We start from the raw sequence: 27,956 nt of genomic DNA, 5'->3' as shown, positions 1-27,956 counted from the left end.
TGTGATCTCGACTATGATACTAAGCCAGATCTCTTATCTAGACTGCATCGTCTTCCTGATTTTCCTGGTCCCGCAGCTCCTGATACATGTCGGTTTAATCCGCATAGCGACATGGCTTGTTGGTGCATTGCCTTCACTGAGTATGTCTACCATATGTATCTCATCTCCGCATGTTTATATTCACAGCCTTCCAAGTCTTCGTCCTACCTTATCAATTCATCAGGGAAAGATATTTCACACCCTATGAGCAACGCAGTCCGTTCGTGCAACGCGCAACTCCGTTTCAGGACTTTGTCATCAGATGCGTTAGATATGCATTCGCTTTTATGCCAGCCTTTTTGGGACGAGTATTTTTTTCCAAAGGTGTTTCTCTACCTTTCCTGAGATTTCGCATGTTGCGACATGGCATTGTAACTTCGCCTTTGCGGTGGAATGAGATCAATAGAGTAGGTCCTGATCATGTGCAATTAACTCGTCGCTGACTCCCAAAGCCTGGTTTGAGAGGTATCTGGATCACCCATAACAAACAAGAGCAACCGGACATCATTGTCTATTACTGCCATGGTCAGTCATACATTCTCTTTCTTCGAGTCTGTGAGGTTAACCCAAAATAGGCGGAGGCTTCGCCATGGGCTCTGGCTTCTTCTACATGGAGTTCCTTCTCGCTTGGGTGGCCTTACTCAAGGAAGCCGGCTACAGGAACCCGGCCCTCTTCGCCTTGGAATACACCCTTGTTCCAGACGCCGTCTACCCCACACAACTACAAGAAACTCTCGCTGGCTATGAATATGTTCTTTCCATCGCGCGAGACCACACCCGGATCTGCGTCAGCGGCGATTCCGCTGGAGCCACCCTAATGCTCAGTTTCCTGCTCTATATGACCGACCATCCCGAACTGCGCCATCAGCGGCCGGGTTTAGCTGTCATGATCTCGCCGTGGGTAACCATCATCTCGAAGAACAACCGCGATACCCCTAGTGACTATCTCAACGCCAACAGCCTAGAGCTCTACGGTCGCCAGTACATTGGCCCCAAGGTACCAGCCGACGATCCGCTGGTGTCGCCGGGCAATTGCAAAGACATGAAGAAGTGGACGGCAGCAAGCCCAGAAAAAGGGTGGTTCTTTCTATACGGTTCTGAAGAGGTTTTGGGACCTGAGACTCGATCGCTTATTTCGTTGCTCAAGAAGACTGGCACAAACGTTGACAGCTATGAACAGCCGGGAGGTATTCATGCTTGGCCCGTGGCGTCGCTGTATCTGGGCGAGACGAGAGATATGCGGTTGCATGGTTTAAGGGATATTGTGCAGACTATTCGCAGTCGCATACATTAAACCTGAAATCAACGCAATCTGGGAGAAGAAATCCTTCACAACATCGATTCGCAGTGCCCTTGCGCCAACCGACTTTGCTCCAGTCATTGCGGTCTTAATTTGTGTCACTCAATAACATCGTCGTGCGAGTTCAAAACCCAGTTCTCTCGAGGCCCGCACGAGCCTTTCTACCCTCTCTTCTTCCCGAGCTTCCCAGTACAGCCTTACCCCTTCATCATCTGCATTCCGGGTCTGCAAAGCCGATTTGGTCAAGGGAACCTCCGACTTCATTGAGGACCATTCCAACGGCGCCTTAGCGATCTCACCCTCGGAACTGAACAACGTCAATCAGATCGCATGCATGACCAATGAATCGAAGAACTCACCTTGACTGGGTTACAACTTGATTTCCACCCTCAGAACCCTTAGTTCGACGACGATCTGATTGACTTGACATTTCCCACGTCCCAAAGCTTAAAGTTCGTATAAAGCACGTGCAAATATCTTGGCACTTTCTCCTACGGATGCCTCTACCTCAACCAGTAGATCCGGCGGCGGCGGACCCAGCATACTTATACTACACCCACGCTCCTACCGAGGTTTCCACTCATCGTCCTGCAAGCAGAAGCAGGATGAGCGGTGTTAGGACCAATAGTGTTGCCGTACCCCGCTTGATGGGGCTTAGCGCTTACCGGGTGCGGATTAGTGGTGGAAGAAAGCGGCTTAGCGCGGAGAGGGATGGAGTATGGCTGGGGGGTGCGCAATAGTGCCCGGGATTGGTTGGTGTCTTTTCCTTGAGCACTTCGCTTCGCGTGCGGAGTGCAGTTCTCTCACACATCCATTATGTTGTTGCTCAATGCGACTCAGCCCCTTCAGCAATGGGCCCGATACCATATCGATCGTCAAGGGTGTAGGATATATCCAAACATTTCAAGGTTTATGTTTGCCACTCCTCACATCATCTTGAACTGACCAGTACTCGCTGTGTTGGACGAGGCCCTCCAGACTCCACGGTTCTTCAATGTCCCTATCAAGATGAATAAGAGAATTCCTGTCTTTGATTTCCTAGATGATCGTCCAAGGCATGACAGTAGATTGCAACTTGGCTCTTACAGATAATGCCGGAAGACTTCGGGACTGCGAGCATCAGTGGCTACCGAACGAACCGATGAATCCGACGACGAAGATTAGCAACGATGGATTGGCGATAACGACTGACACTGCTGAATAACTAAAACGAAGACGCGCAGTGCAGTTTTAGCGCCTCATATGCTCGATTGGGGGTGAATTTCCTGCACGACCACCCATGCTCGGTACGTTATACGTGCCCTATCAGCAGCGTGGAAACAGGGCTCAGCTGTGCCTCATCATGTGTCTGAAGTTGACTGCGCGGCAAACACAGTGATCACGGGACATACCTTTCACCGGAAGGGTCTTGGCGTATTAAAGCCCAGATTCAGAAGCCGCTATGGACGCTGCTCAACTTTTTCCGCTCGTTATGAGCGCCATCAATATATACGGCTGCTTTTACCCCGTGAAAAAAGAATTTCAACCCACCTGGTCGAATTTCTGCTCATATAAGAAAATCCCTACGTCTGGCACATTCCACTCGACAACTGTTCTAGAGCAACCGAAAGCAACATAGTACCTTGTCCACCGAGCGCTAAGTATGGCTCCCAAGACGAGGAAACTACCTGCTGTATCAAACGCCAACGAGGAGGAATGGTCCTGTCAATACTGCCGCAAGGTATACCGCAACAAACACTCTTTCGCAGTATGTTTTGCCACCAACACGCAGGTCACTCGGATACTAATCAACTTCAGGATCACTGTAGGGCCTCTCCCTGCGCTGTCGCTCACAGAGGCGCATCTATGTGGGAATGTCCCCGCTGCGGCCTGCGAACCGCGCACCGAAGGTCAGCAGCAGTACGTACCCCACATTCAACTTACGATGCTTTGCTGACCATGGATACAGAAGCACATGCAAGATAAGTGCTGGGAGAAATGCGATGAGTGCGCCGAAGCAGGTGTCGATAGGTGTGACGCCGCGAAAGAGGAGGGCGACTGTGCCAACTGCCGTAGGCTCGGAGTGGCATGTACGAAACCATCGGAAGGTCAGGCCACCACTGGTGACCCTAGGGAGGTCAAGGCGACGGGGAGCGGTCAGAACCAATTGTCCCAACAGCCACAGCAAGACGCTTCGCAGAGTGCTCCAGAGCCGCGCCCACGACAGCTCTTGGGGGAGCGGGAGGATCATGCCTACGAGGTTCTGGACGATGAGGTTGCTGGAAGTGACAACGAAGAAGCTCTCGACAAGGATGAGAAACTAAACAAGGAGAGCCACGACACGCGTAGTCATATCCCATCGATTCAGCATGACTCTTCGGCTGATGTAGAGATGGTCGAAGCGGACCAGATGACTGTTCATGCTGAGGTTTTCGAGCCTGGATTGGCAGCCGAAGCAACTATCTCCTCCAACGTCACGAAACAGCCCCAGGACAACGACATACCTATGGTAGACACTACACAAGTACAATCTTGGAGAGAAGACAACCACTTGGGTCGCTCGGCTGGAAAACTCTTCTTGAACATCGAGACTGTTCCTCCTCAACCACGAACAGAAGGCTACTCAACGAAAGGTAAGTATTTTGTCATAAGGCCCAGTCCCAGTCCATGTTAACTTTGCCTAGAAACCGCGCGACGGTCTGCTGCCACCGTTCTATCACCAGTCGACCAAGCCTTCCTCTCCGACTCCCATCATCCGTTCCAGGAACAGACGCAAACGGCATTAGGCAAGAATACCAGGCCTCGTATGCAACCCTTAACACTGGACGCCGCTCCATCTGACGGTCATCCTCCACCTTCGGCCCCTCTTGCTGCGCCGACTACTATTCCTCGTTCCACGTTGTCCGAAGAGGCCACAGCTACTCTAGTACGTACCTCCTCGACCACCTCAGTCCCTCTAATCTGGAATGACACTAACAAGCTCCAGCCACAGCCTCAAACCCCAACTCCCCTTCCCCACAACTTCTTGCCTCCTCCAACAAATCCCTCGCCGCCCTGGTGGACCTCCATCCCCGAAATTGCATCCATGCTGGCTGCTCAGCGTCGTGCGCCAGCACCGTACGGGCTATCGAATGACTTCACAGAATTCTATAGCCATGTTCTTGAGGCAACGGATAACTTGAGCAAGAAAAAAACGCAAGGGGACAAGTGAGGTCCTGTATGGAATGGCTGCTCTTTTAGAGACGATATGGAAGCATGATCGTGTGGAGGATGAAATCCTGCATGATGAATTGAAATTATCGGGTAGCATAGAAACTAGATTATCATCATAGCATCAAGACAGCTTCTACATGGCTAGAGAAAGCAGTAAACATTGATCTCTCAAAGCAGTTTTCTAGATACAGTTCCGTGATTTGGGCAGCATTTCAAGATTATTGGATGCAGACTGACTTTGAGGGTTACCTTGGAACTCGGTAAACATGATGCCGCTCATCCATAATAAAAAGTAAAGTCGTCCCGCATAAGCTCCATGAAATAATATCCTAGATTGTGTCATTACCAGCGCCCTTGTCCATACCCACGCGTTTCATACACCGAAACTCAATCCTCATGATCCGTCGCCATCGTAACCCCCTCCCACTCATCCAACAACTTCTCCGTCTGCCTAATCTTCTCCCTAATCGCCGGCGGACTATCACTCCCCAGCGCCACTCGCACAGGGACCTCCTTGCCCTCTCCAACCCCACTCTTCGTCAGTATATCCACCAAAATCTTACACCCCTTTCCCACATCCCCATCTGCTTCCCATCCGCCCCTCCCAGCCCCTCCTCGTCTCCCCGCCGCGCTCTCCTCATACGCCTGAATCCTAGCCTTCGACTGGACGGCCGCACCAGGGTTAAGGAACCCAGTGCGGAAATAGCCTGGCTCGGCAACTGTGACAGCAATTCCAAACGGCGCTACTTCCTCCCTCAGCGCCTCAGACAGGCCGCTGACAGCCCACTTCGCACTGTAGTACAGCGCAGCGCCCGGACCCCCCGTCCAGCTCGCAATGCTCCCGAAATTGCAGATCGTCCGGTGCCCGCTTCCGTCTCTCAGATACGGCAGGAAAGCCTTGGTGACGTTCAACACGCCAATCACATTCGTGTTGAAGCTGTCGTAGTCCTCGGTGGGGGAGGTTTCTTCGACGGCGCCGACGAGGACGTAACCTGCGGCATTGACGAGGTGGGTTATGTAGCCATACTTTGCGACGGCGTCTTTCGCGACCTTCTTGATATCATCAAGGGGGGAGATGACGTCCAGTGCGACTGTATGCGCGCCTGCTTTTTTGAGGGCATCAAGTTTAGACACTGTGCGGCCGGAGGCGATGACGTGGTGGCCGCGGGCGAGGGCTTCCAGGGCGAGGTAGTGACCGAAGCCGGAGGAGGCGGCGGTGATGAACCAGACGGGTGTTTGTTCAGCCATCTTCAGGATAGTGCAGAGTGTTAAGCTGGTGATGTTGCGATGTTGATACTTGTTCTTGGTCTTGGTAACGAGAAGTGTTGCATGAATCGTCCAGATGCTCGACGCAACAGCGCAAATCCAGAGTTATATACTCTCGACCGCATCATCGTAATTCTTACATCGAGTACGCCCGTATGGCATCTCTTAACTCCGCCGAAATGCCAAGTTGCGTAATGCTGCAATGGAGGGAGGTTAGAATAACGTCTACCCTGCGTATGCTAGCTTAACTCCTTGCGTACATGTACGCGAGCAATCTACGAAAACGTGCTAATTGGTTGCAGAGCCTTGTGTAAGCGTGCCAAGCATTACCACGCTGGTGATGCAAGCCGAAATACGTCGGGCCGGCGAGCGGTTCTGCGGCATCCTTCGCAAACTGCGAAAGCGTGGTGAAAACTGTGAGATGTCCGACAATCTTCGCCATAACAATACGACGGCGGAAGCAACTGGTACGGCTCGGCCGATCAGACCGATTCTGCTATCGCCGATAACTTCGTCAGTTTATGTCCATGCAGGGAACGTACCAGATCTTTCGGTCAAACATCAAACCTCTTTACGTGGGGAAGTACTGGAAGCCGGTTTGAAAATAAAGATGGCATCCAATTACATTTACAACGGCTCGACAGAGCCCTCTGGTGGTATCATACCCATTGAGAAATATGCGACATCGAATCGAACATGTACGCCGAAACCCCTTTCCCATGCAGAGATATCAATAGAAAACATCGACACCATCTAATCGACATATCCTTTACATTTGACATGCACATAAGAATGCTCGCCTCCTTCTTTGATGACCATAGCCGTCAGCTGGCCACCACTCACGCATCCTGAGTCGAGGCCCATGCTGTGCTTTTGGATGTTCTTCCCCCGCTTCCGGTCATGTCCATAGATGACGGTTGTCCGCTCAACCTCCGGCTTGCTTTCCTGTTGATGGTTCCAGTACCTTTCCCACGGTGTGTGTTCTCGCGTCTCAGACGGCAGCAATGTGTCTAGGTCTATCGTTCGCATGTTCATCACCTGAAAGGGATCCTGCCGTTCAAACGGGACGTCTGGAACGAGGCCCGCGTGCACAACAGCGACGCTGTGGAGAGACCCGATTTGACCGACGCGGAGGATCACAGGGCAGGATTGAAGCCAGGATATTTGGGCCTGCGTGAAGGACTTTGCGAGCTTGAGCAGCTTCGGATTGTTATAGGAAGCTGCGGTTTCTTCAACATCGACCGGACGATCAACCGAGTCGACATCTGGGCGCGGAATGGTGGGGTCGTGATATTCGGCGGCTTCTTGGATCGAGAGGAGCACTTTGTCTTCGTGGTTGCCGCGAACGCAGGATGCGCCTAGCTTCGAAGCAAGAGTGACGACGCCGGGCGAGTCGGGGCCTGGTTAGTGTTAGCTGTGTCATTGCACGTTATTCCGGACGGTAACCTACCCTTCGCGATGATGTCTCCTGTGAGAACAAGGTGATCTTTTCCTTCCCGGAAATCCACCTTCTTCAACAGCGCCTTCAATTCCTTCTTACAACCATGTACATCTCCCACAACCACCAGCCTTCCCTCTCCCCTCGGCAAATGCTTATCTTCCAGATCCTTCACCTGCAACATGTCCTTGAATTCTGGTTTTGCACTCATTGCAGGTTCCAACTTCGCCGCAGCGTCCAAACGCGCTTGCTCCACCTGATACGCAGAGTAATGTGGTCCTAGGTACAAGCGCCAGCTTATCAGCAGCACAACGGCAGCAAATGCGTAGATGACGAAATACCGCTGCAGTCTCCGCGGGATGCGATTGGAGGTCCGTGTGATCATCGCCCGCCACTTGGGGTGCAGTAGGTAGTCGCCCTCGTCGACAGCGTAGAAGGCGTCTTCTTCGTCGGACACGTCGAGGTCGCTATTACTATGTACGAGGTCGATAAGCGGGCGGCGGGAGTGGTGGTCGCGTGACATTGCTTGTGCGTCGCGGGGAACGGCGGATGCGGTGCGCTTGATTAAGGGCAAATTTTCCGTCAACGTTAGATACAGAGTGCGTCCCGCTGTGCGAACCTCCTTATGTGAAAGCTATGTTGAGGTCGATTGCGCGTCGCAAAGCCGGAAACGGCGATCGATGTGTGGGGCGGCGGTGGCGGCTCCCTGAGTCGTCCGTCAAGATTGCTCTCGTTCAACCGCCAGACGTGGAAGCAGCAGTGGGTGTGCGAAGAGGTCGAGGGAGGAGGCACCGCATCTGGACCCTGGGCGAAGACAAGGCATTGAAAGGCGGACTGGGGCTCTTGGTGTCCATATCGCATGCATTGAAAAAGGACTGGCCGATGTCATCTAGCCAAACACAGTCTGGTTGACGAGGATCGGTTTCGGATGTCGGTGCCGGAGATAACTTGGCACTGGCTTGGCATGAACGAAGACCTACTTCCGGGCAAGCGTAGTCTGTGAAAGATAAAGAAGGAAATAGTGCATGCGACACAAAAACCGCTGCTGGGAAATGCATCTTGTAGAGCTCGGATAGATATTCCGTTGAGGTATCATATCCGTATCCACAGCGTCGTTTCCAAGGTTCAGAACCTCTGACCAAATTAGTCACGTGATAATATCGGTTTCGGTACTAGCGTGCTTTCGTCAAGGCCCCCACGCCCTGTATGTCTTCATGATACCGTCGGCCAATGTCTCCAGCTCTCCCTTGAAGCTTCTCATGCTGTAGCAATGTCCACAGTCCACCTCAACATCACCATTCTCGGCGAGTCGGGCGTCGGCAAGACCAGCTTCGCCGATAAAGTTTCCCACGACACCCAATATTGGCGCTATGCTCCGACCATAAGCCCAGCTTTCGCGCACATGAGCCTGCAAGTTGACGGCGACCTCTATGACCTGAATTTCCAGGACATCAGCCTGACGCCAATCAGGGTTAGGGAACCTGGGTTTGCAGATGCTATAATTAACAGTGCTTTGAGAAGCTCGCGAGGTGTCGTGCTGTTGTATGACATTACGAGTGAAGAGAGCTACAGACACGTGACAGAGTTTGGTTGGACCTATTTATGGGGGTGCAGAGACCCGGGGGGACAGTCGCGGATCGGCGATTACGAAGAGGAATACCACAGGTTTCCGAGTGGTAAGTCTACATATTCAAGCTTCTTGCTACCTTCGTATTCTTACATGCTCTACAGAGACGAGAAAATTTGGGTGCGTGCTGGTTGGGAACAAAGTCGATCTTGTCCAGGGTGATAATAGCGAGAAGAGGGAGGTTCCCAAAGAATTGGCTGAGGAATGGGCCAGCATGGTCGGCGTTGAGGCGTTCGAAGTCGATAGATATGACAAGGGCGTGCTAGAAGATGTTTTGAGAGCTTTGATAAGGAATACAAACTGGGCGAGAAGAAGGAATGAGGAAGACAGCGAGGAAGACAACGAGGTAGTGAGGGATAGGCAGAAAACGAAAGAAGAGACCGCGCAGGAACCCGAAAAGCGGAAAAGCACAAGCGGGAGATTTCCTGCATTCACAAAACTGAAAGATATTCTTAAAATGACGAGGCGGAGACCAGAAAGAGAAGAATGATGGCTTTTGCAGACGGGTGGTTCTACTGCACAACTAGTCTGGCACCGTGCCATGCCGCCAGCGGATCCGTCTCCACATTACGTATCATGACGCTATAACCCAACGTCGTAGCTCCCCTGCTGCAGAGATGCAAATGCTATGGGAAACAAGATGGTAAAGTAAACGCGGAGATATACTTAAGCAATTACGGACCAATACTTCACTCACTCTTGCACAAGCTGCAATCTCCACACCGCACATCTATACCCGCCACACACACTCACTATCAAAATATTTAAAACAAAAGGTCCCCTCATCTTGATATCCGCGACGCCGTCGCCCTTCGCCCGCATGAACCGCATAGCCATGAAGCTGAAGGGCATCCCTTTCCAACTCCAGGACGAGATCCCCTGGGGAAAGGACACAAATACCCAAGTACAACCCGCTTAAGAAACTCCCAAATCTCCTCTTTCCCGCGCCATGAGCGGAATACAGTTCCAACGCCACGCCTGTGATATAATTCTATGCTGAACATGCATTAACGTATGACGAGAACTGCTTTGGGAATGTTTACCGTGTCCGAAACGAGGGCAGCCATGATGGCAAACTTGTTCCTCATGTAAACCGCTGGTCTACCCAAAGCGGTAAACCAGCGGAGCGAGCTACCTCTTCGCCTTCTCGATACTCCGCGGTGGTAACTGCATCCTCGACACCGAAAGTCTCCGCGACCATATCTGAGGTCCAGATACGTTCCCTATTGACGGCAGCATCCCTTCCGTACAAGTACATGCCGATGCGGATGGTTGCGTACCTTTCAAACCAATATGACTTGAGGGGAAGGTGCGTATGTACCTTTTTGTGCGAGCGGTAGCGTCAAGACATGTGCGGGCGGATCAGGAAGAAAGTTATGAACATCGACGTCCTCCAAGCCACCATCGGGAAAGCACTTCGCGTCCGTTATGTATGTGACGCGTAGTGTAGACAGGTTGGGCGCTTTCAACGAAAGCGCGTCAACTCCATACTGTATAGAAGACCATATGTCGGCAACGTCGCTCGAGGTGTCAAAAGGGATATCTCTCGGGCTATAGTCCATGACAAGGGTCGCGTGACTGAGGTCTTGCAGGATATTGCCGGGTAGTTCCAAAGGACCAAGATCTTCCGCTAGTGACTTGAATCCAAAAGTGAACCTTGCCGATAGGTTCCTCGAGCACATCTGAAGATACTCCGCCTTGAGCTGAGGATGTAACAGGAGAACGCTAAGACGAGGTACACCGTATATTTCGACGCCGGCATGACTGTAATCGACTCTAGCAACTGCTTCTCTGTGTGGAAATACCCAGATGTATTCTTTGTCCTGCGTAAGGTAGGGGTCTATAGAGTTGATACTGTCAGCATAGTTGACTAAAGCAAGTTATGAGGTAGGGCGCCCACTGGTCGCACATATACAGTAATTAAGTACATGCACTGGCCGTACGGTATATAGCCGCTTCTTCTGCAACGAATGCTACTTACATATGAGGTCTCTGATCTCACGCGGGATGGTGAGCAGGTGAGGTGTAGCTGAAGCCATTTCGAAGACCCGGAAGGTTGAATGCGACTGTGGTGTGTAGAGATGTGGGGGGAAGCGATATCGAGCATGTTGTTGACTTATATTGCACATGCAGGAGCGGGTGGAAACCTGGAGAGGTTTGCCAAGATCTGACAACCGCTACTGCTTTCATCCGAGCGGATTGGGCAGTTGCCATGGCGCATGTTTGCCCCAAAACAAGCCATGCTCTTGCTGTTTAGCGCGGCGTTTGGCTGAGGTTGTAAACAAATATCAAGTCTTCGCTGTGGTGGGTCAAGTCCCCATGTGCACTACTGCAGGTTGGTGTCGCAAATCAGCCCCGACAGAATCAATCCGGATATTATTTCATAGGAAGATACTTCCTCACAGTCGACCAATGCCTTTCAAAAGTCAGAAGTTAGTATGAGGCTACTCAGACTATGGGAGTTTCTTACCAATGCCATGGCTTTGGGAATGCGTGCGACAACACCGATATGCCGAAGGGTCTGTCTCATCTCCTCCCTCCGGAATGTCGTCATACCAGGGGCAGTCGAAGCACAATATAGTGGCCAGATAACAGTGATGAGCTGACTCAACCCAAACCCACCAGTGTCGAGACTCATTGAAAGTGGAACTGATGGTGCTTCTGTATTCGGAAGCAATGTCATAGTTGATCTATAGATGCTCTCAGCTGCCATCAAGGCCTCATGAGGTAGCTTATTGGAATGTCGTGTTGGTCGCGCAACGCCATTCGGATTCAGCAGCTGGTCAATCTGTAATAGGACCTTGGCTGTAACAATGAGTAGAGTGCAGTATTCCATGTACCTCGTGGGTGTAATATCTGCTCGATGAGTCAACTGTGAGCGCTACGTAGCGTAAGTGAGAACTTACCGTTGCCGGCCTCAGCATGAGCGGAAACCACTGCCAAATCTCGATACACCCGCTTTACGTTGCCTCGGATCCGCTGTATATCAATTTGTCGTGGGTGCTCCGCACTGTGTAGCAGCTCTTCCATTTCAAAGACATAAGTCCTTAGTCGCAGCTTGGACAGATCTATTGTGAAGGGGGTTCGTTCGGTCTCAATTATGTCACTCTCTCGCCCATCCTTATTGTGATCGTTTGATTTAGTCAGATACTGTAATGCTTTGTAAAACATCAAATGCTTGAAGGCGTCGTTGTGTGGCTCCTGTAGCAATGCAAAAAACCCTTCTAGATGCGTGAGCCACGTCCGATCGCTTTGGTCGATGTTGACAGTCATCTAGCACAACGGGCTCGTCAACTTCAGATCATCCGACGTATTCCTAAATCTATTTGCTAGATGACGTACCTCATACATCGCAAATAGCCAGACAGACTCGAGAGGCGGGTCGCGCGAGGAAGAATGGGACAGCTCATCTCGCAACCTACGTATAGCAGACTGATACTTCTTGTGCAATGTTCTCCGGTCCTCAATAGTCTGATAGGGCTCTTGAAGAGATTCGAACACCGCACTCATGGATTCTCTGACGGACATGATCGCAGATTGAGATAGTGGACTGCTATAGGTTTTGATACCAAACTTGGCGGGAGCACGGGTCTTTAACTGCCGATCCACTGCCATCGCCGCAGGTTTCTCAACTTGCTGTTAGCTTCTAGCTAGATGGTATGTTGTCGGTGGCATAAGGTTGCACTTGCCGAATGATCAGGGTCGCGGTCGATTTCCGGCCTGTTGTCGTCTTGCGGAATAATGCGTTCTGACACTCTAGGTTTCTCATGAATCTTGTATCCGAGGCAAACCCTTTTCGATTTCATGCAGTTTACACAACTCGGACATTTCTCGTCGCATTTGATCCGCCTAACTTTGCAAGTAGTGCAACCATTGCTTAGATGGCCGGGATTAACCATCATGCATCACCGGACCGCCACCGAATCTCAGGATCTACCAATATCCCAGCAATTGTGAAAATTGGACGATGGAATCGATAGTATAGTGGTGTTCGGTCCTAAGACGTCTCCGACGATAACGCAAGCGCCTTTTCGTCAGCATAGACTCGCGCCACGCTAGTTTTCTCGCAAAGCCTTTGATTGGCCCTTCTCTAGTCCGTCATTCCCACACTGTAGTGTCTCTACCTTATCCGTCCGCTAGTTTTCTCGCAACGGCAAATTATCCTCTTTCGTTGATTACTTTGAGACAGATGTATACGAATGCATACGCTAGCTAATTCGCAAGGCTCGTGATGGGTCACTTGCGTCTTAAGGCTCCATAAGAGTGACGATCATCATGTATGAATTGGCAGCCACGTCCTCATGCGCGACATGTCCGGGATCAATGGAGAGTACCAGCTATGTTTAAAATCCAATGAGGGTGATTCGTGCTTCGACCGGATACCACAACCTACATGTCTCCGCCCTTACTCCGGGCACCACGATATATAAGACCCATAAGATCTCATCCTCTTCCATCACTACTCAACAGCCACCTCCTCCAAATCTCATTCATCACACGACATCAATTTATCTCAGCGATGTCCATCCAAAGTATCGAGCTCTGGGGCCACTGGGGTGCTCCGAACCCATGGTGCGTCGAACACGTTCACCATCCTCGCAACACTTTGCCATCAATGCTAACAGTGAGATCGTAGGAAAGTCTGTATGATTCTCGAAGAACTACAGCTCCCGTACAAGATCCACTACAAGGAGTTTACCGACACGAAAACCGAGGACTATCTCGAAATTAATCCCAACGGTCGCCTGCCAACGATCAAAGACCCGAATTCTGGTTTGACGCTATGGGAGGTAAGTCATTCTTTACAGGTATCGCTCAAAGGCTCACTGTACTAATCAATACATCAGTCCGGCGCCATCATACAATACCTCGTAGATCGGTACGACACAGAGGGGAAGATCTCGTGTAAGAGCTTCCCGGAGAAGTACCTAACCCAGCAGTGGCTCGCCTTCCAGATATCCGGTGAGTTTGGACATACCAACTTCAGACCTATCAACAACTGACATTTGCCAAGGACAAGGTCCATACTTCGGCCAAGCGACATGGTTCGCCCGCTTCCACGCTGAGAAGATCCCTTCTGCAATCGATCGCTACGTGAACGAGATCTTTCGAGTCACAGGTGTTCTCGATAAAGCTCTCAAGGCTAACAGCACTGGATGGCTTGTTGGCGACAAGGTGACATATGCAGATCTGTCGTTCATTACATGGAGTTCAGTAGCAGAGGGGCTTGTGAAGCAGCTGGGCAAGTGGGAGGGGTTCGAGGAGCGGTTCCCCACGTATACTGGATGGCTCGCAGCCATGAGGCGCTTGGACTCTGTGAAGAAGGTTGAGGAGCAGATGGCGAAAGGCAGGGCTGCCAATGGGTTGTAGTCATTGCTTGTTCAAATTGGGACTGCTTCCAGGCGAGTCACTTTTGCGAGTGGGATCGGAATATTCTACACGACAGGATGTAAATAAACTCAACACCATTCAGGTAGTTAAAAAAGTGGTTTCGATGCCTAGTTGACATGAAAACTGTGAGTTACCTCGTCATCGCGTTTGCAAGGTGTGCAATCTTAGCTGCTATCGATATCCTCATCCGTTCCCCAGGTGACTTCAACAAGGCTCAAAGCACAATCCTCAATCCCCCAGATATCCTCAAACACGAATCGCCTATCCGCTTCTTTCAGAGCTCCCGCCATTGACCCCCGTCACGAACGCAACCGTTGAAGAAAGTCATCATGATCATGTCCACGAAACTGTGAGGAGATGATCGTCAGCAAAGCAGTCAGTTCCAATGTAGCGATTGGTCACTTACCATTTCTCTTTGTGATTCCCCCGATATTCAGCCGTGGCGTCGAAGACATGCTCGTAAAAGAGTATCTTGGCTCCTACCTTCAGCGCTGGGACCAAGGCCCGCAGGATCTTTAGGCAGTACTTCTCGCTCCAGTTGAGCATGATCCTTGCGAGAAGATACACGTCTGCCCCTTTCACAGGCTGTTCATCGAAGAAGTCGTGCGCTGTGAAGTCAACCCTTGATCGCAACTCGGCGGGCAACATCGCCTTGCCTGCAGCTACTATGTGGTCCAGATCCTGGACAATGAAGCGCATGTGCTTGGTAGACGACGCGAGGAACGCAGCCGCGTTGCCATGTCCGCCTCCCACATCGACGATGGTCATGCCGGGGCTATCATACTTAGCCCAAGCAAAAGATTGCTGCAGGAAGTGGTTATCAACGTGGCGACCATGCGACATCGCTCGGCCGAAGCGTTTTGCACGCTCTGGATGCTGTTGCAGGAAGCGATACATGGGTAAGTCTGTTCCGTGAGCAATATTGTACGCTGTTTCGTTTGGCTCGATGGACTCCCTCGGGGAAGTAAATGCATCGGGAAGCCGTAACAGGGCGGGCAGCAGCTCCTGCAACGATACTCCCAGCAGCTCGAAGAGTCCAGAGTCCCTCAAGAGCAGTGAGAGCTCACTATGTGCGACCCGACCTCGCTCGGGCTCGCGGAAGATGCCTTTGGTGATGGCGTAGCTTATGATGCGACGAAGTGGGTCTTCCTCGACGCATGTCCCCGTCTGAGTGTTATGGGACATTACTAAGTCGTCATAGCTTATGGATCCTGATGGAGGTATGAGTTGTGGGAGGTTCAGATCATGGATGATGAGCAGAGATGCTAGGTCCGCAGGCTGCCGCAGTTATCAGCGAGTGGACGCGGATGACAGTATCTGCCGATGCACCTGCTTACGAAGTACATAATGTCTGAAAGCGCCTCCTCAGGGCTCTGGAGCTGTCTCTTCATCGCTTCGAGATCGCCAAGAAGTGTTAGGCGAGCTTTCTCCAACCCTTCATCGCCTTCTTTGATCCAATGTTGATTTTCTGGATAGGTCGATTCCTTGAATCTGTCGATTTGGTCCGCGATATCGTAAACTGACCATGCTAGAGGGTGCAACTCTGACATGTTGTGGAATCTTTCGAGCGAGATATGCTAAGTAAAGGCACCGTTGGTTTATGTTATGGGGAAAGGAGCGACGTGGATATATGGGTAGTGCTCCTGTTACATTAGGCCCGCGAATCAATAGATACCTAAGGTAGTACGATACTTCACAGATCGACAGGCTCGTAAATACGCAAAATTGTCTGATCACCTCTTCACAGTGCGACACTCGCGCCCAACCCCGGACCTGTGACCGTGACACATATGAGTTGCTAGCAAACCACCCACGCTCTATCATGTCAGAGAACAGAGAAACCAAGACAACGGCACATGCAGCGTAACCCTACTGTCATATGTCACCAAATGTGGTTGGACTCGCGCTTGAAGTGTGTAAGTATACGTACTGCGCTAAAGCGTTTCCAATAATCTAACGACAGATACTACCAAATTGGTAGACACGATTCATCAAATCTTACAAGGCTTTTGATAAATCCCAGAATTGATCAACGGTAATCACAACCTGGCGCTGTTTCTGGTATTTTTGCTCGAATGGGGCCCTCGAGAAACGTAGGTTTTGTTGTGCAAGAACTACATTGCGGATGACCGCAGTTGCCGAGTACCATATGTACCTATGGTATTATAGGTAATCTTGCTCTCACACATCTTCTCCTCAATATAAAGCATGCAGATATTGATAGAGCAGAATAAAATATCCGTGTACAACGCAAGCAATTGGTGACATTCTAGAAAGTCGTTCTGACAGCCAACATCGATCAAACAATCCAGGCGACTGTTCTGACGTGTGTAGGATCGGAGCACAGATCACTGGTTCGTATCCATTCCCGGATAGCGGGGAAGCTCGCGGAGACGGGCTACGTTGAGGCTGAATATAGCTCGAACGCGCGTTCCGGGTATGAACCAAGGCGGATTTATACCGAAAAGCTTTTATACTTCAAATGATCTGAAATGGCGTCCGAATAGCTGGTATGTTCCTTGCTGGGCGGTAGGAGATTAAGCTTAAACTTGAAACGAAGAGTACCATATTACTTTTGAACATGAATCCCCTCGCATACCAAAGATGTTGATACTTCGTGTTTCAAGCTCCCGTTCTGCACTGGGTCCTTAGGTCGCCCCTCTCAACTCATGCCACGCGTAGATCTGGTTTCTTCTCAGTGTACTTGGAATTCGTCGAGTTTGCACCGCCCTGCATCTTGAACAGTTGCCATCACAATTGTATCGACCTTGGAGTTTTGAAACTTTGGTTCGTGTCTTCTTGTACATCAAACAGAAGTCTTGACCATTGCGTTTCTATATGGTCCTCAATACCCCGCGCTCAAATCGCATCAATGGAAGTATCCCAGACATATATACGTGGTGCCACATCTTCCGCTCCGTCCGCCATATGGACAGCTTGTTCTGCAGAAAGTGTTTATCCAATCCCAACAACACCAGTCTCTTATCTCATCCACATTTTGTTCTTCACCGCATATCCTCATGCCGTCATCTTCCACAAACCCCTCATCCTCTCTCCGCCCGCAACCAACCCACAAACTCCCATCCAGCCCAAATGCCACCCAGGCACACCGCCCGTAACCCCACTGAAATGGAGCGCCATCGGGAACCACGCCACCGCAATCGCCGCATCCATCCACCACCTCCGATCCACCCTCTCGTCCTCCTCCCTCACCGCCACTTCACCCTTCTCTTCCTGGCCCCTGGCTGCACGCTTCGCATTGATATTCTGCGCCTCCCTCGCCAGCCTGAGGAAATCACAGCTCACACCTGCAAGCCAGAGCCTGTACGCCGTAGTATACAGCCGAGCAGTCGTAGGATCTCTCCGGTTCAGCTTTGCAATGAAGCTAGGCGGAACAACGCCATGGTCTGCTAACACGCATATGTTCTCCAAGATCTGGTATGCGAAGTAACTGGTTGCCTGCACGACTGCTATCCTATGCAATACGACATCGCTGCCCGGCTTCGGGCCGGCCATCAGGCTACGCAACCAGGCGTATAGCGGGAGCGTGCCGAGGAGGCGGAGGGTTGTGCGGCATTTTGAGAGGAGTTGGGCGAGCGCAACGAGGGGTGGGACTGCGGAGGGGTCGACGGCGGTGAGCGTAATGGACGAGGAGGAGAATTTGAGAGTCGTGAGGAGCGTGGCGTAGACGGTGGGAGCGCGCGGTTGCAAGTATGCGAGGATGTAGAGAATGTAGTTTGACGTGGAGAGGAAGGCGGAGAGGCCACCGGGGGTTGCGATTAATCTGGGGTAAGGTGGGTTAGCGATACATTCCACTTACAATGGAAACGCATGGAACGTAAGTAGAAGGAATGAAGAGAGACTCACTTGTTCAACCGCAGCACAAATCTATCCGCCTGTCTCAGCGCGGCCGCTGCATTGCCGCCCACTCCGCCATTAGCTTTTGCTTCCCGCTTGACGCTCTCCGCCGCTTGCTTAACCTGCTCGACTGCCTTATCGGCAGCCTGCACCGCCTGGTCTGGGAGTTTGTCTGACATTTGTGGAGGATGCGAGTGGATTATGGGGCAAAGGCTTCTGGGTCGGTTGTCCTAATGAAGCAATGGGGTGCGGCCTGGTAAGCTTCTCCGCCACGGTGGTTTGGCAGGTGAGCTATGGGATGGTTGCCGAGGTTCGGCTCGGGCTTTGAGGCGTGACACAAGGATGGAGGGTGGGGGATGTGATTGGAGGATATTTCGAAAAAGATATGTAATTTGATTGGCTGCAAGGGAAACAATGACGAACTCGGCTATGAGCATCAAGCGACCGTGATCAAAGCTGAGCCAGACCATTATCTTCGAGGCTCTCGAAGACTTCTGTGAAATATGCCAGACACGGTCCGGAGGACATAGAACCGAATTGCCCACGAATCTGCGACAGCCAGAGAGTTCCCCGATATTGCTTCCATGCAACAGCAATATCTTTTGGTATGATTTTAGGGAACGTTTCTTGTAATTGCAACATACATGCGCCCTCCACATATTCTATCGCAAAATTGGTGTCCCGGAGTTCCCCTCCAACATCAAGCACTAAGTGGCGACCAGTGAAAGAGTCGAAGGAACCGCGCGCTTGCAAATAAGCGCGCCTCTTCTCTTTTGACCACGCCCGGCGATGCCCATCCCCGTCTTTCTTCCAAACCGAGGTCAGAAACAGGAGTTCAAGAATGTCCGGAGGGCTAAGATGAGCGCCGAGCTGTATGATGAAGTAACGATTATCAACATGCAGGTCATCACCCATGAACCAGTCCTGCTCGTTGAGCCAATGGTCCAAAGAATCTTTGTCGGCATGATCGATGTGCTGACATAGAAATTCGCCGAAATCGTATACCTCCAAAACATCGAGGCTCTCTTGTAGACCGCTTCGGTCGTCGAAAATGTTGTGCACTCGGTCCCACATATTGAGCGACGATGATTGCAAAGTGTAGGCACACTGATCAGCGAGCTTTCGGGCCTCAGTGGCGAGCCAATAATTAGTGAGGGCCTTGTAGAAGCGGACAATCGCCGCAGAAGAGAAAGATAAGCGAATCTTTGTCTCGTCAATGTTGCGCACCGCGCACTCGCCCTTTTCGACCAAATCCACGACGTTTAGGATTTCCGAATTGTCCGGAGGACCTCTGGAAAACTTCGCGTTCACTTTCGAGTCCACATATAAGTGTTGAAACGCTCGAAGACCTTGCCAGCGAGCGACGATGTCCCATACTTGTACTCTGGTGATCTTAGTTGCGTTGCAACACTGCTCAAAGACCTCGATCGATGGACGGGAGGAGTCAGGCGTAGTATCGCTACTAGTAAGATGCCCCGAAGCAAAATTTTGGAAAGCTTCTTGAAAATGGCAGAGGCGGATATCGTATACGTGAACATGAGAAGAGAGCTGTTCAGGATTAGAGAGGAATCTTCAAAGCGAAATCGTCGTGCAATGCAAGTGAATGAGCGCTCACTATGATGTTCCTCAAGATTTCATACCGGTGGGTCTCGTAGACGGCGTGAAGGTGCTTGGAACCTCTTGCCAGATGCAGGGCATCATCGATGCTGTCGAGAAGCTCATATATATTGAGTAGTAGCTCGGTCGAAAGGTCATGCAATTCCGCCATTGCTACAGTGCCAAATCAACCGTTTTCGTACCTTATGTTGCCCTTAAAAGACAATGCAGTGCTCAGATGTTCGACCCAGTAATGTAGTACAATCTTGAGCTGTCGTGATTATTTCGGTGCCCCAACCGCATAGTTGCTGCCAATAGCATACAGCGCACTTTATGTGTACCGCGACATTGCTGTGCCGCATCAGATACCCGCGCTAATCCTCGCGCAAGAGTTCGTTGGCAAGGGTCCTTTCCAGATCCCGCAAGCTGGTATGAAACAAGTTCCATCATTGGCGGATAGCGTTGAGAAGTACGTGACCAGCACTGGGCTAGTTGATGGTGATGATGGTAATCATACACTAGTCCGGCTGTTGGGTTATGGAACTGGGATGGTCACCGCCGGTTGATGGTGCGGAGACAGCATGCTTCTTATGAGTGAGGCGGTGAAGGAGTTCAGAAGATTACAACGGCACTTCTTGCTACTGCATCTGGTGGTGCGCCCGAGAGTCAACATCTGTGGGTCGGCGCACTTAATGTTACCTACGGTAACGTGCACGATTGCGAGTCGCCGCAGGCTTGTGATAATTGCTACTGTAGGAAGCCGCCAACTGTAAAAGAAACATTAGACGAATGTAATGCAACTGTAGGCGCGCGTCTGCAATGCGAATTGCTGCATTAGCGTCTGTATTCTGGATACAGTTCGCATTGGTGTGGAGGGGGTGAGGGGCTGTTCGTTTAGGGAAGGGTCGACCAGGGACCGCTGCCAAGGACCAGAGACGGCTACCCTGCAGTTGAAACACAGCTCGACACTCGAAACCCTGCCACAGCCTCCCACCCACACCTACCCACATCTTTTCCTCAGGGGCCATTCACTGCCACTGTAACTCTGTACCATTCTCTACACTTCTTGTTAGATCGTACAAAATACAATGGCTGGCCGCTTTGTACGAGCGTCCAAATACCGTGAGTGTCGCGCGAGCTCCATGGGTTGCTGACAGCTAACATATTGCAGGCCATGTCTTCGGACAAGGCGCGAAAAAGGTGTGTACGAGACATAGCAGCATTCGCGATCATGATGACTGACTCTGTGACCAGGAGCAAAGCTACGACAACTTGCGCATCTCCAAGAACGCCTGGGACACCAACCTGATCAAGGTCCGTTCGTTCCACCCGACGGAATCAGAGCACGCGCTCACGTTGCACAGGCGAATCCAGAATACCTCTCCGTGAACTGGGAAGCTAGCGGTGGTGGTGCCTTCGCTGTCATCCCCCTCAATGAGAAGGGTCGCGTCCCCGAGCAGATACCCCTCTTCCGAGGGCATACAGCCGCCGTTCTTGACACCGACTGGTACGCGCGCATGGGATGTACGTCGAGGGTTTAGCGCTCATATACTCTTAGGAGCCCTTTCAACGATTCATTGATCTCCTCTGCCTCTGACGATGGCAAGGTTCGTTCGCCACATATACAACGTCATGGGGAGGACGAAGCTAATCGAAGCAGGTCTTCATCTGGAAAGTGCCAGAGGGTTTCTCGCTCTACTCCGACGCTGAAGAGCCTGCCGACGTAGCTCCTGTGGCCAAGCTGAGTGGCCATCTCAGGTCCGTTTACCCCTCGCATTGAAGGAGTTAGCACTCATATGTCAACAGGAAAGTCGGACATGTTCTCTTCAACCCGGCCGCCGAGAACGTCCTCGCTTCGTCTTCTGGAGATTATACTGTGAAGTTGTGGGATGTCGAAGCCGGCGCACCCAAGCTCACCCTGAAGCACAAGGATATTGTTCAGTCTCTCTCGTGGAGCGCCGACGGCTCTCAACTTGTCACAACGAGCCGAGACAAGAAGCTGCGCGTCTGGGATGTGCGACAAGAAGCGCCCGCGATTGAGGTCCAGGGCCATCCAGGAGCCAAGAGCAGCCGTGCTGTGTGGTTGGGCGAGCATGACCGTATCGCTACCACAGGTTTCTCTCGCATGAGCGACCGCCAGCTCGCTCTCTGGGACGCACGCAAACCGGGAGAGCCCATCGGCGGCTTCACGATCTTGGATAGCATATCCGGTGTCTGCATGCCATTCTGGGACGAGGGCACACAGTGCTTGTATCTTGCTGGAAAAGGTGACGGCAACATCCGATACTACGAGTACGAAAACGACAAGTTCGAGTACCTTTCCGAATACAAGTCGTCGGAGCCGCAGCGTGGTATTGCCTTTATGCCTAAGCGCGGTATCAACCTTCACGAGAACGAGGTCCTCCGTGGGTTCAAGACCGTCAACGACACCTACATTCAGCCCATCTCCTTCATCGTTCCCAGGCGTGCGGAGATGTTCCAAAGCGACATTTACCCACCCACAACTGGTATCAAGCCCGGTACTACTGCGCAAGAGTGGTTCGGCGGCAAGACTGCACTACCCCCCAAGATTTCTCTGGAATCGGTCTATGAAGGCGAAGGTCCCAAGGAGGTCCCATCTGAGTACAAGGCACCCCACGCCGCTGAACCCATTCGAAGCGCTTCTCCTACCAAGACCGAGGCCCCGAAACCGGTTGAACCTCCTGCGCCATCGCCAGTAGCCCGTGGACCACCTCCTTCCGTGAGCGACAATAAGGCATCTCTCGCGGCGGGCGCCTCGAAATTTGCTGACAAGGAAGAGGAGCTGGAAGACGATAACAGCAGCTTCGAGGAGGTATCGAAACCTGTCGAACGTCCAACTGCCACCACTGCACGTCAGGAGGAGAAGACGCGCGGTCCAGTTTTCAAGCAGGAGCCTGAGCCATCGAAGCCTACTCCTGCCCCGACTACCGCTCCAACCTTTTCTACACCCGCACCCGCTGCATCAACTCCTACTTCATCATCGACGGCCACGCCGGCACCGAGCGCTTCGGGTGCTGCAGCTGGGTTGAAGGACTTCCTGGCCGATATTAAGAACACGGTTCAGCAGCAAAGTGAGACGCTACAGCGTCAAAACCAGATCATGTCGGACCAATCTGACCAGATCGCGCTCCTGCTGAAGAAGGTCGGCACGTTGGAGACCAAGGTCGGCTCGCAAAGTGGCGATCGCGAGAAGGATGAGCGTATCCGCGAACTGGAGCTCGAACTGGAAGAGGCTCGATCCTGATCAGTTAGAAGATAAATAGCAGGGAGAGCCAGTTGACTCGCATGAGTTCCTCGCCAGCTGTACAGTTCCCTGTAGGCGAGGTTTCAGTAGGACACTGCCCTGCTAAGGATCGTCTTCAGATGTCACTTGCGATATCGAGCCGCTAGTCCGCGATGTAAAACATGGAGATTACAAAGGTTATGTTGATATGACCGATGTTGGATATGTTGGGGTGTTGTCTGTCTGCTTGGTAGCGTTGGGTGTCTCTTCCTCCGTCTGGTAGTTAGCGGCATGTGTCGATATGTTTTCAAATATTTCAATCACCAGATGAATGTCTTCAACTTCCAAGAATAGGAAATCAGCAAACCCCGGGCGCATAATAAACAATCTACCAGCATGATGCTGCCGCCAGCAGCGGAAAAGCGCGCAGGGGCGTGCAGTCGAAAATAGCGTGAGGTCGCCAATCTCCGCGCTAGCGGTCAAGCTTGGGAACGTGCAACGTCCGTCGCAATCTCGGATGGTTCCTCGCGGACAACGAGTGTTCTGGACTTGTTGATCTCTTACTCCGGCAACTCGTGCGAAGATCTGTTTGTCTGGACGCCTTTGACCTCCCATCTATCGTTTCAAATGTTTTTGTTTCGCCAGAACAACGGGCGTTGCTTGTGCAGACTTCGGTAGCTTCCCGAGTGGGTACCTGCATAGGATTTCTAAAATTGCATGGGCCGGATTCGGGAAAAGGAGGAATTAGCGCATGTCTCAGTCCCGGGAAGGTTTGGGGAGTGAGACGGTTCTAGACTTGCGGTCGGTAAAGTATTGATGGCGTTTAGGCAACTGTCTGCGAAGAGGTAGGTATAAAGAGCTTTGTCGCCGCGCGCTTGGTGTCCCGCTCATCCTCGTCCATCTCGGTGCGGTTTCTTAAACACATTCGTTCTTTCGAACAGTCACTCGCTCAACCAATTACCTATACATACTTAATAGTATCTAATACTTACCGGACACTCCTTCGTCCTCCTACCACCTATACCAACGAAGTCAAACCTCTTACTCAAATCCAACCCAACCAACATCAAAATGAAGGCCACATTCTTCTCCCTCGCCGCCATCGCCGCAACGGCTTTCGCAAAGACCGATCTTGAGGGCTGCACCTCCTCCCAGACCGTCGCTTTCGGTGGCGCCTCCATGATCTACTGGGACCCGACCAACGGCGAAATCTGCTCATTCCTTGACTGCGGCGGCGGTCGCGCACCGCCCAAGACCACCGTTGCTGGATGCCCGGGGTACGCAGGCTCCGCCACCTACTCTCCTGATTACCTTCCTGGATGGGGCTCTGCGACGGCGACGGCCAGCATGGCGGCTAGCAGCGCTACAGAGGAGTCGAGCAGCGCTGAGGAGGCTACGAGTGCGGCGGGTGAGAGCGTACCGGCGTACGAGACAAAGACTGGAAGCGCGAGCAGCACAATGGTGACGAGCAAGGCTGTCTTGCCTTCTGGAGCGGCGTCGGGCACTGGTGTCGCGGGGCTTAGCGGTTATGTGACTGGTCTTACGACCAAGGGAAGCAACGCCACCGCAAGCACTGGTTCGCCATCTGCGACAAACTCTGCGCCGGTTGAGGCTACTGGTGCCGCGTCGTCTTTCGGTGTTGCGAAGGGTCTGGCTGGTGTGGTTGTTGGTGTGTTTGGTTTGGCGATGTTGTAATTCGATTGATACCCCTTGATGTTATTATCTCAAAATCAAAAGTTCTGAATTTCCAAAAGACGTTGAAAAGACTCGAAGATTGAACGTGAATGAGAATCGCTAACATCCACCTCCATCTCCGCCTCCACCACCACCGCCCCCATCTCCTCCCCACCGCCATCGCCTCCTCCGTCCCCTCCGCCTCCAGACCAGAATCCCGCAGACCCTCCCGCATCCACTACATATCCACCTCCCTTCCCCTCCCTCTCCCACCCGTCTTCCCCGTCCCCTTCTCCGCAACCGCATACCTCCAAACCCCAACTTTCCTGCCCCTCCTCAACTCCAACCCCGTGCCAATAACCTCAATCACAAACACGAAAATCAGCAGCCCGCCCATCGCCATACTCGCTTCCGCGAGCCTGTCATCCACGCCCCTATAATTCTGACCCCGCGATCCAGAGCGCAGATTCCGCTGGTAGCAAAACGTGTCGTCGTAGGTGAAGCTACCCCAGAGATCATTATGGCATTGCGTCCAGAAGATAAGTGTGACGATCCAGCCGGTGACGAGGGTACATGCTGCGACCAGGCTGTACACGATGGGGACGGAAAGGCGGTGGTAGAGGCACATGTTTATTACTGCGAGAGCGAGGGTGAAGGGCGCAGGGAGGTAGCTGTTACACTTAGCTGTGATGCGTGGAGACGGAGAAGAAATAATGTAGATGCTGGGAGTTGGGAGGAAGCGTACTATAAGGTGCCTGAGCCGGTGGCTTCCCATGTGTTGTTTATGTAGGAATATGTGGGTGCTTCGTGGATTTGGACTGCGTAGGCGATAGAAAGCGCCACGCAGACTGTGGAGAAGATGATGGCGAAGAATTGGATTACGAGGGGTGGTGAGGGTAATCGTTTGCTGGGAGGGTAGGAGTACGACATCGTGGTAGTTATTTTGTTGGTTGAAATGAAATTAAAGTCTTCAAAGGTTTTAGGTATTGTCGTTCACGTGTTGGCGAAGTGCGCGTGCATTGTAGTGATTCTTTGTCTGGAGTATCGGATGAGGGGCATGAATATAGCATCTCGACGTGGAATTCATCGTCGACTTATGGTGTCGTGAAACGGCGCGCGTGGACAGCCTCTTGAGGCGGTGCTGCAGACACGAGGCGGTCTTGCGACCGTATTCGCTATGGTTGTCTTGTTTGGGGTTGCGGGTGGAGATCGGTGCCGTATGGGTTCTTGGGTTTTCTTGGGGGCAGGGGTAGGCGAATGAAGAACACCGGTCACTCGATTGAGGAAGGCCATGTCTAAATGGGGCGCACACCTTCGAGATAACCGTTTATTATTCTTCTTCGTCTTGTTCAAAGAATGACGAAGAATGAGCCACCCAGGCACCGGGAGTGGGACAGCGTAGCAACCGCCCCGCGTAAGCGCTACCGCAATGTCAAAGCCCCGAGATGGCGAGTCCCCACTTAGACAACGAAACGAAGCAAGTCCAATAATTAACCCGTGCCCGTCGGTGGAATATCGAAAGGTGTAACGAGAAACTACTTATCTGCGGCATGTCGCAACATCTCAGTGACACGCATTGACCCACTCCTGTGATCCCCGCTTATCCCAACTCTCGCGTCTCCACCAAGACATGGCAGGCACAGTCCTCATCACAGGCGCAAACGGCTCTCTCGGCCTTGCACTCGTCTCCTATCTCCTCTCCACCTACCCAGCCCACACGCTGCTTCTCACGGTCCGAAACCCTTCTCCGAGCGACCCGAATACAACAAAACTCCACGCCATCATCGCAAAACATCCAAATTCCAAAGTGCACATCGAAACCCTTGACCTCGCTTCTTTGAAAGATGTAACAGCGTTCTCTCAAAATGTTGCTTCGAGTATAGCAAAGGGAACATACCCAAAGCTTGCCGCCATTGTCTGCAACGCAATGACGTGGTCGCTAAACTCCGGCGTGCGATTCTCTAAAGATGGACTGGAGCTCACCATGGCCGTCAATACGCTGGCGCATTTTGATATCGTGCTGAGGCTTCTCGGCGTAATGGAAGAGCATGCGCGCGTTGTTTTCCTATCGAGCGAATCGCACTGGCCAGGAAAAGCAGGCTTTGAAAAGTACCCGCCGGTAATACCAGAGGATCTGGAGCAGTTGGTAAAGTATGAGAAAGATGTGCCGGGTGAGGAGGCGGGGGGGGGATTCTTAAGGTACGGGTTGAGTAAGTTGGTAGGGGTAATGTTGATGTATGAATTGAACCGGAGACTGCAAAAGGTATGTCGTGGTCTTTCCATTGTAGCGTTGAGAAAACTGACTCGACCGAACAGCAGCCGGAGTTATCTAAGATTCGCGTCTTAGCGGTTGATCCAGGAGGTCTGGTCGATTCGCGCGCGTTCTCACAGGCCGATGTTCCCCTTCTGTGGAGGATTGTCATTGGTATAGCAAATTTCCTCCAGCCTCTGGTCAAGCGGCTCAATCCCAAGCTGAACAGTAGCGCAAATGCGGCAAGAGACGTGGTTGACTTGGCTGTTACGGAAGAGTTTGCTGGGAAGGAAGGTCACTTCCTGATGAGGGAGCATGATGATAGCTCACCCGATAGTCATAATGAGAAGGTTCAGGGGAGGTTGTTCGCTAAAGGTGTAGAGTGGTGCGGGATTAGGCAGGAAGACACAGCACTACCTCTGTAACGCTGGAAATGAAATAAATGCATGACGTTGGCGAAGAGCATGAGTCTACAGCGTGAATGAAAAGGGTAACGTGCTAGACGTTTGAAATGTCTTGGATATTTATGGTATTTGTCGTTCGTCCGCTAATGCCCAACTCCAAATGATTTCATGGTCCCATAATGTGTCCCAACAGGCCGCTCACATAACAACGCACCAGCACGATTCGTCGCAGCCGCAGCAGTCGCACGATTCACCGCATGTTGGCTTGATGGGCTTCGGCTTGATGATTGAAGAGATGGAGGAGGTAGTGCTCTTCATGGTGACGAGTGCGGGGATTTCTGTTGGCAGCACCCGTTAGCAGATGTCACTTTAAGGAGGCTGAAGGAATGGCTTACAAAGAGTGAGTGATGAGAACACGATTAGTTGCCGGCGGTGGGTTGATGTATAGTGACTTGGTGAGGTGATGGACTGAAACCACCAAAAGTTGGCAGCCGCCCGCTTTATACCTGTCCTCCTAGACGCAGGTCCAAGGAGCAAACCTTCCCCAGCCAGTGGTTCCACGCGTCTCTCCCTTGAGCGTCATTAGGCCCGATCAAGTCTCCCATGATCCCGCACCCCAACCACACCCTTGCGGTCCTATCTTTCCAGTTTCCCGTCCATCCTGCCACTGTTCCCG

At 51.9% G+C, this 27,956-nt stretch overlaps 13 protein-coding genes across 13 annotated transcripts; 7 read left to right on the top strand and 6 right to left on the bottom strand.

Moving 5' to 3' along the window:
* Positions 1-13: 13 nt before the first annotated feature.
* N0V89_004563 (uncharacterized protein) lies at positions 14-1,333 on the top strand (the record flags this gene model as incomplete). Its single annotated transcript, XM_056213347.1, has 4 exons — positions 14-140; positions 187-446; positions 492-564; positions 615-1,333. The coding sequence occupies 4 exons, from the start codon at positions 14-16 to the stop codon at positions 1,331-1,333; spliced, it is 1,179 nt and encodes a 392-aa protein (XP_056073655.1).
* A 1,859-nt stretch (positions 1,334-3,192) lies between these two features.
* On the top strand, positions 3,193-4,529 carry N0V89_004562 (uncharacterized protein; the record flags this gene model as incomplete). Its single annotated transcript, XM_056213346.1, has 3 exons — positions 3,193-3,228; positions 3,288-3,951; positions 4,003-4,529. The coding sequence occupies 3 exons, from the start codon at positions 3,193-3,195 to the stop codon at positions 4,527-4,529; spliced, it is 1,227 nt and encodes a 408-aa protein (XP_056073654.1).
* A 389-nt stretch (positions 4,530-4,918) lies between these two features.
* On the bottom strand, positions 4,919-6,239 carry N0V89_004561 (uncharacterized protein; the record flags this gene model as incomplete). Its single annotated transcript, XM_056213345.1, has 2 exons — positions 4,919-5,876; positions 6,154-6,239. The coding sequence occupies 2 exons, from the start codon at positions 6,237-6,239 to the stop codon at positions 4,919-4,921; spliced, it is 1,044 nt and encodes a 347-aa protein (XP_056073653.1).
* A 311-nt stretch (positions 6,240-6,550) lies between these two features.
* On the bottom strand, positions 6,551-7,758 carry N0V89_004560 (uncharacterized protein; the record flags this gene model as incomplete). Its single annotated transcript, XM_056213344.1, has 2 exons — positions 6,551-7,197; positions 7,248-7,758. 2 exons carry the CDS (start codon positions 7,756-7,758, stop codon positions 6,551-6,553), a joined length of 1,158 nt encoding a protein of 385 aa, XP_056073652.1.
* A 747-nt stretch (positions 7,759-8,505) lies between these two features.
* Positions 8,506-9,352, top strand: N0V89_004559 (uncharacterized protein; the record flags this gene model as incomplete). The annotated part of the gene is made up of 2 exons (XM_056213343.1): positions 8,506-8,911; positions 8,967-9,352. The coding sequence occupies 2 exons, from the start codon at positions 8,506-8,508 to the stop codon at positions 9,350-9,352; spliced, it is 792 nt and encodes a 263-aa protein (XP_056073651.1).
* A 793-nt stretch (positions 9,353-10,145) lies between these two features.
* On the bottom strand, positions 10,146-12,477 carry N0V89_004558 (uncharacterized protein; the record flags this gene model as incomplete). Its single annotated transcript, XM_056213342.1, has 4 exons — positions 10,146-10,685; positions 11,333-11,667; positions 11,769-12,135; positions 12,205-12,477. The coding sequence occupies 4 exons, from the start codon at positions 12,475-12,477 to the stop codon at positions 10,146-10,148; spliced, it is 1,515 nt and encodes a 504-aa protein (XP_056073650.1).
* A 904-nt stretch (positions 12,478-13,381) lies between these two features.
* URE2_2 (glutathione S- transferase, nitrogen catabolite repression regulator) lies at positions 13,382-14,232 on the top strand (the record flags this gene model as incomplete). Its single annotated transcript, XM_056213341.1, has 4 exons — positions 13,382-13,434; positions 13,499-13,652; positions 13,710-13,824; positions 13,877-14,232. 4 exons carry the CDS (start codon positions 13,382-13,384, stop codon positions 14,230-14,232), a joined length of 678 nt encoding a protein of 225 aa, XP_056073649.1.
* Positions 14,233-14,655: 423 nt separating this feature from the next.
* Positions 14,656-15,803, bottom strand: N0V89_004556 (uncharacterized protein; the record flags this gene model as incomplete). The annotated part of the gene is made up of 2 exons (XM_056213340.1): positions 14,656-15,531; positions 15,591-15,803. 2 exons carry the CDS (start codon positions 15,801-15,803, stop codon positions 14,656-14,658), a joined length of 1,089 nt encoding a protein of 362 aa, XP_056073648.1.
* Positions 15,804-17,271: 1,468 nt separating this feature from the next.
* On the bottom strand, positions 17,272-18,290 carry N0V89_004555 (uncharacterized protein; the record flags this gene model as incomplete). The annotated part of the gene is made up of 2 exons (XM_056213339.1): positions 17,272-18,037; positions 18,121-18,290. The coding sequence occupies 2 exons, from the start codon at positions 18,288-18,290 to the stop codon at positions 17,272-17,274; spliced, it is 936 nt and encodes a 311-aa protein (XP_056073647.1).
* Positions 18,291-18,561: 271 nt separating this feature from the next.
* N0V89_004554 (uncharacterized protein) lies at positions 18,562-19,879 on the bottom strand (the record flags this gene model as incomplete). The annotated part of the gene is made up of 2 exons (XM_056213338.1): positions 18,562-19,573; positions 19,752-19,879. The coding sequence occupies 2 exons, from the start codon at positions 19,877-19,879 to the stop codon at positions 18,562-18,564; spliced, it is 1,140 nt and encodes a 379-aa protein (XP_056073646.1).
* Positions 19,880-20,795: 916 nt separating this feature from the next.
* CRN1 (Coronin-like protein crn1) lies at positions 20,796-22,972 on the top strand (the record flags this gene model as incomplete). Its single annotated transcript, XM_056213337.1, has 7 exons — positions 20,796-20,829; positions 20,879-20,907; positions 20,962-21,021; positions 21,072-21,214; positions 21,266-21,314; positions 21,368-21,465; positions 21,514-22,972. The coding sequence occupies 7 exons, from the start codon at positions 20,796-20,798 to the stop codon at positions 22,970-22,972; spliced, it is 1,872 nt and encodes a 623-aa protein (XP_056073645.1).
* A 1,050-nt stretch (positions 22,973-24,022) lies between these two features.
* Positions 24,023-24,646, top strand: N0V89_004552 (uncharacterized protein; the record flags this gene model as incomplete). Its single annotated transcript, XM_056213336.1, has 1 exon — positions 24,023-24,646. One exon carries the CDS (start codon positions 24,023-24,025, stop codon positions 24,644-24,646), a length of 624 nt encoding a protein of 207 aa, XP_056073644.1.
* A 1,609-nt stretch (positions 24,647-26,255) lies between these two features.
* N0V89_004551 (uncharacterized protein) lies at positions 26,256-27,301 on the top strand (the record flags this gene model as incomplete). The annotated part of the gene is made up of 2 exons (XM_056213335.1): positions 26,256-26,824; positions 26,914-27,301. The coding sequence occupies 2 exons, from the start codon at positions 26,256-26,258 to the stop codon at positions 27,299-27,301; spliced, it is 957 nt and encodes a 318-aa protein (XP_056073643.1).
* Between the last annotated feature and the right edge of the window lie 655 nt (positions 27,302-27,956).

Source organism: Didymosphaeria variabile, assembly GCF_027946475.1.
Source record: "Didymosphaeria variabile strain IMI 356815 chromosome Unknown scaffold_3, whole genome shotgun sequence".
NCBI lineage: Eukaryota > Fungi > Ascomycota > Dothideomycetes > Pleosporales > Didymosphaeriaceae > Didymosphaeria > Didymosphaeria variabile.
This window is presented reverse-complemented; position numbering and strand designations above follow the sequence as displayed.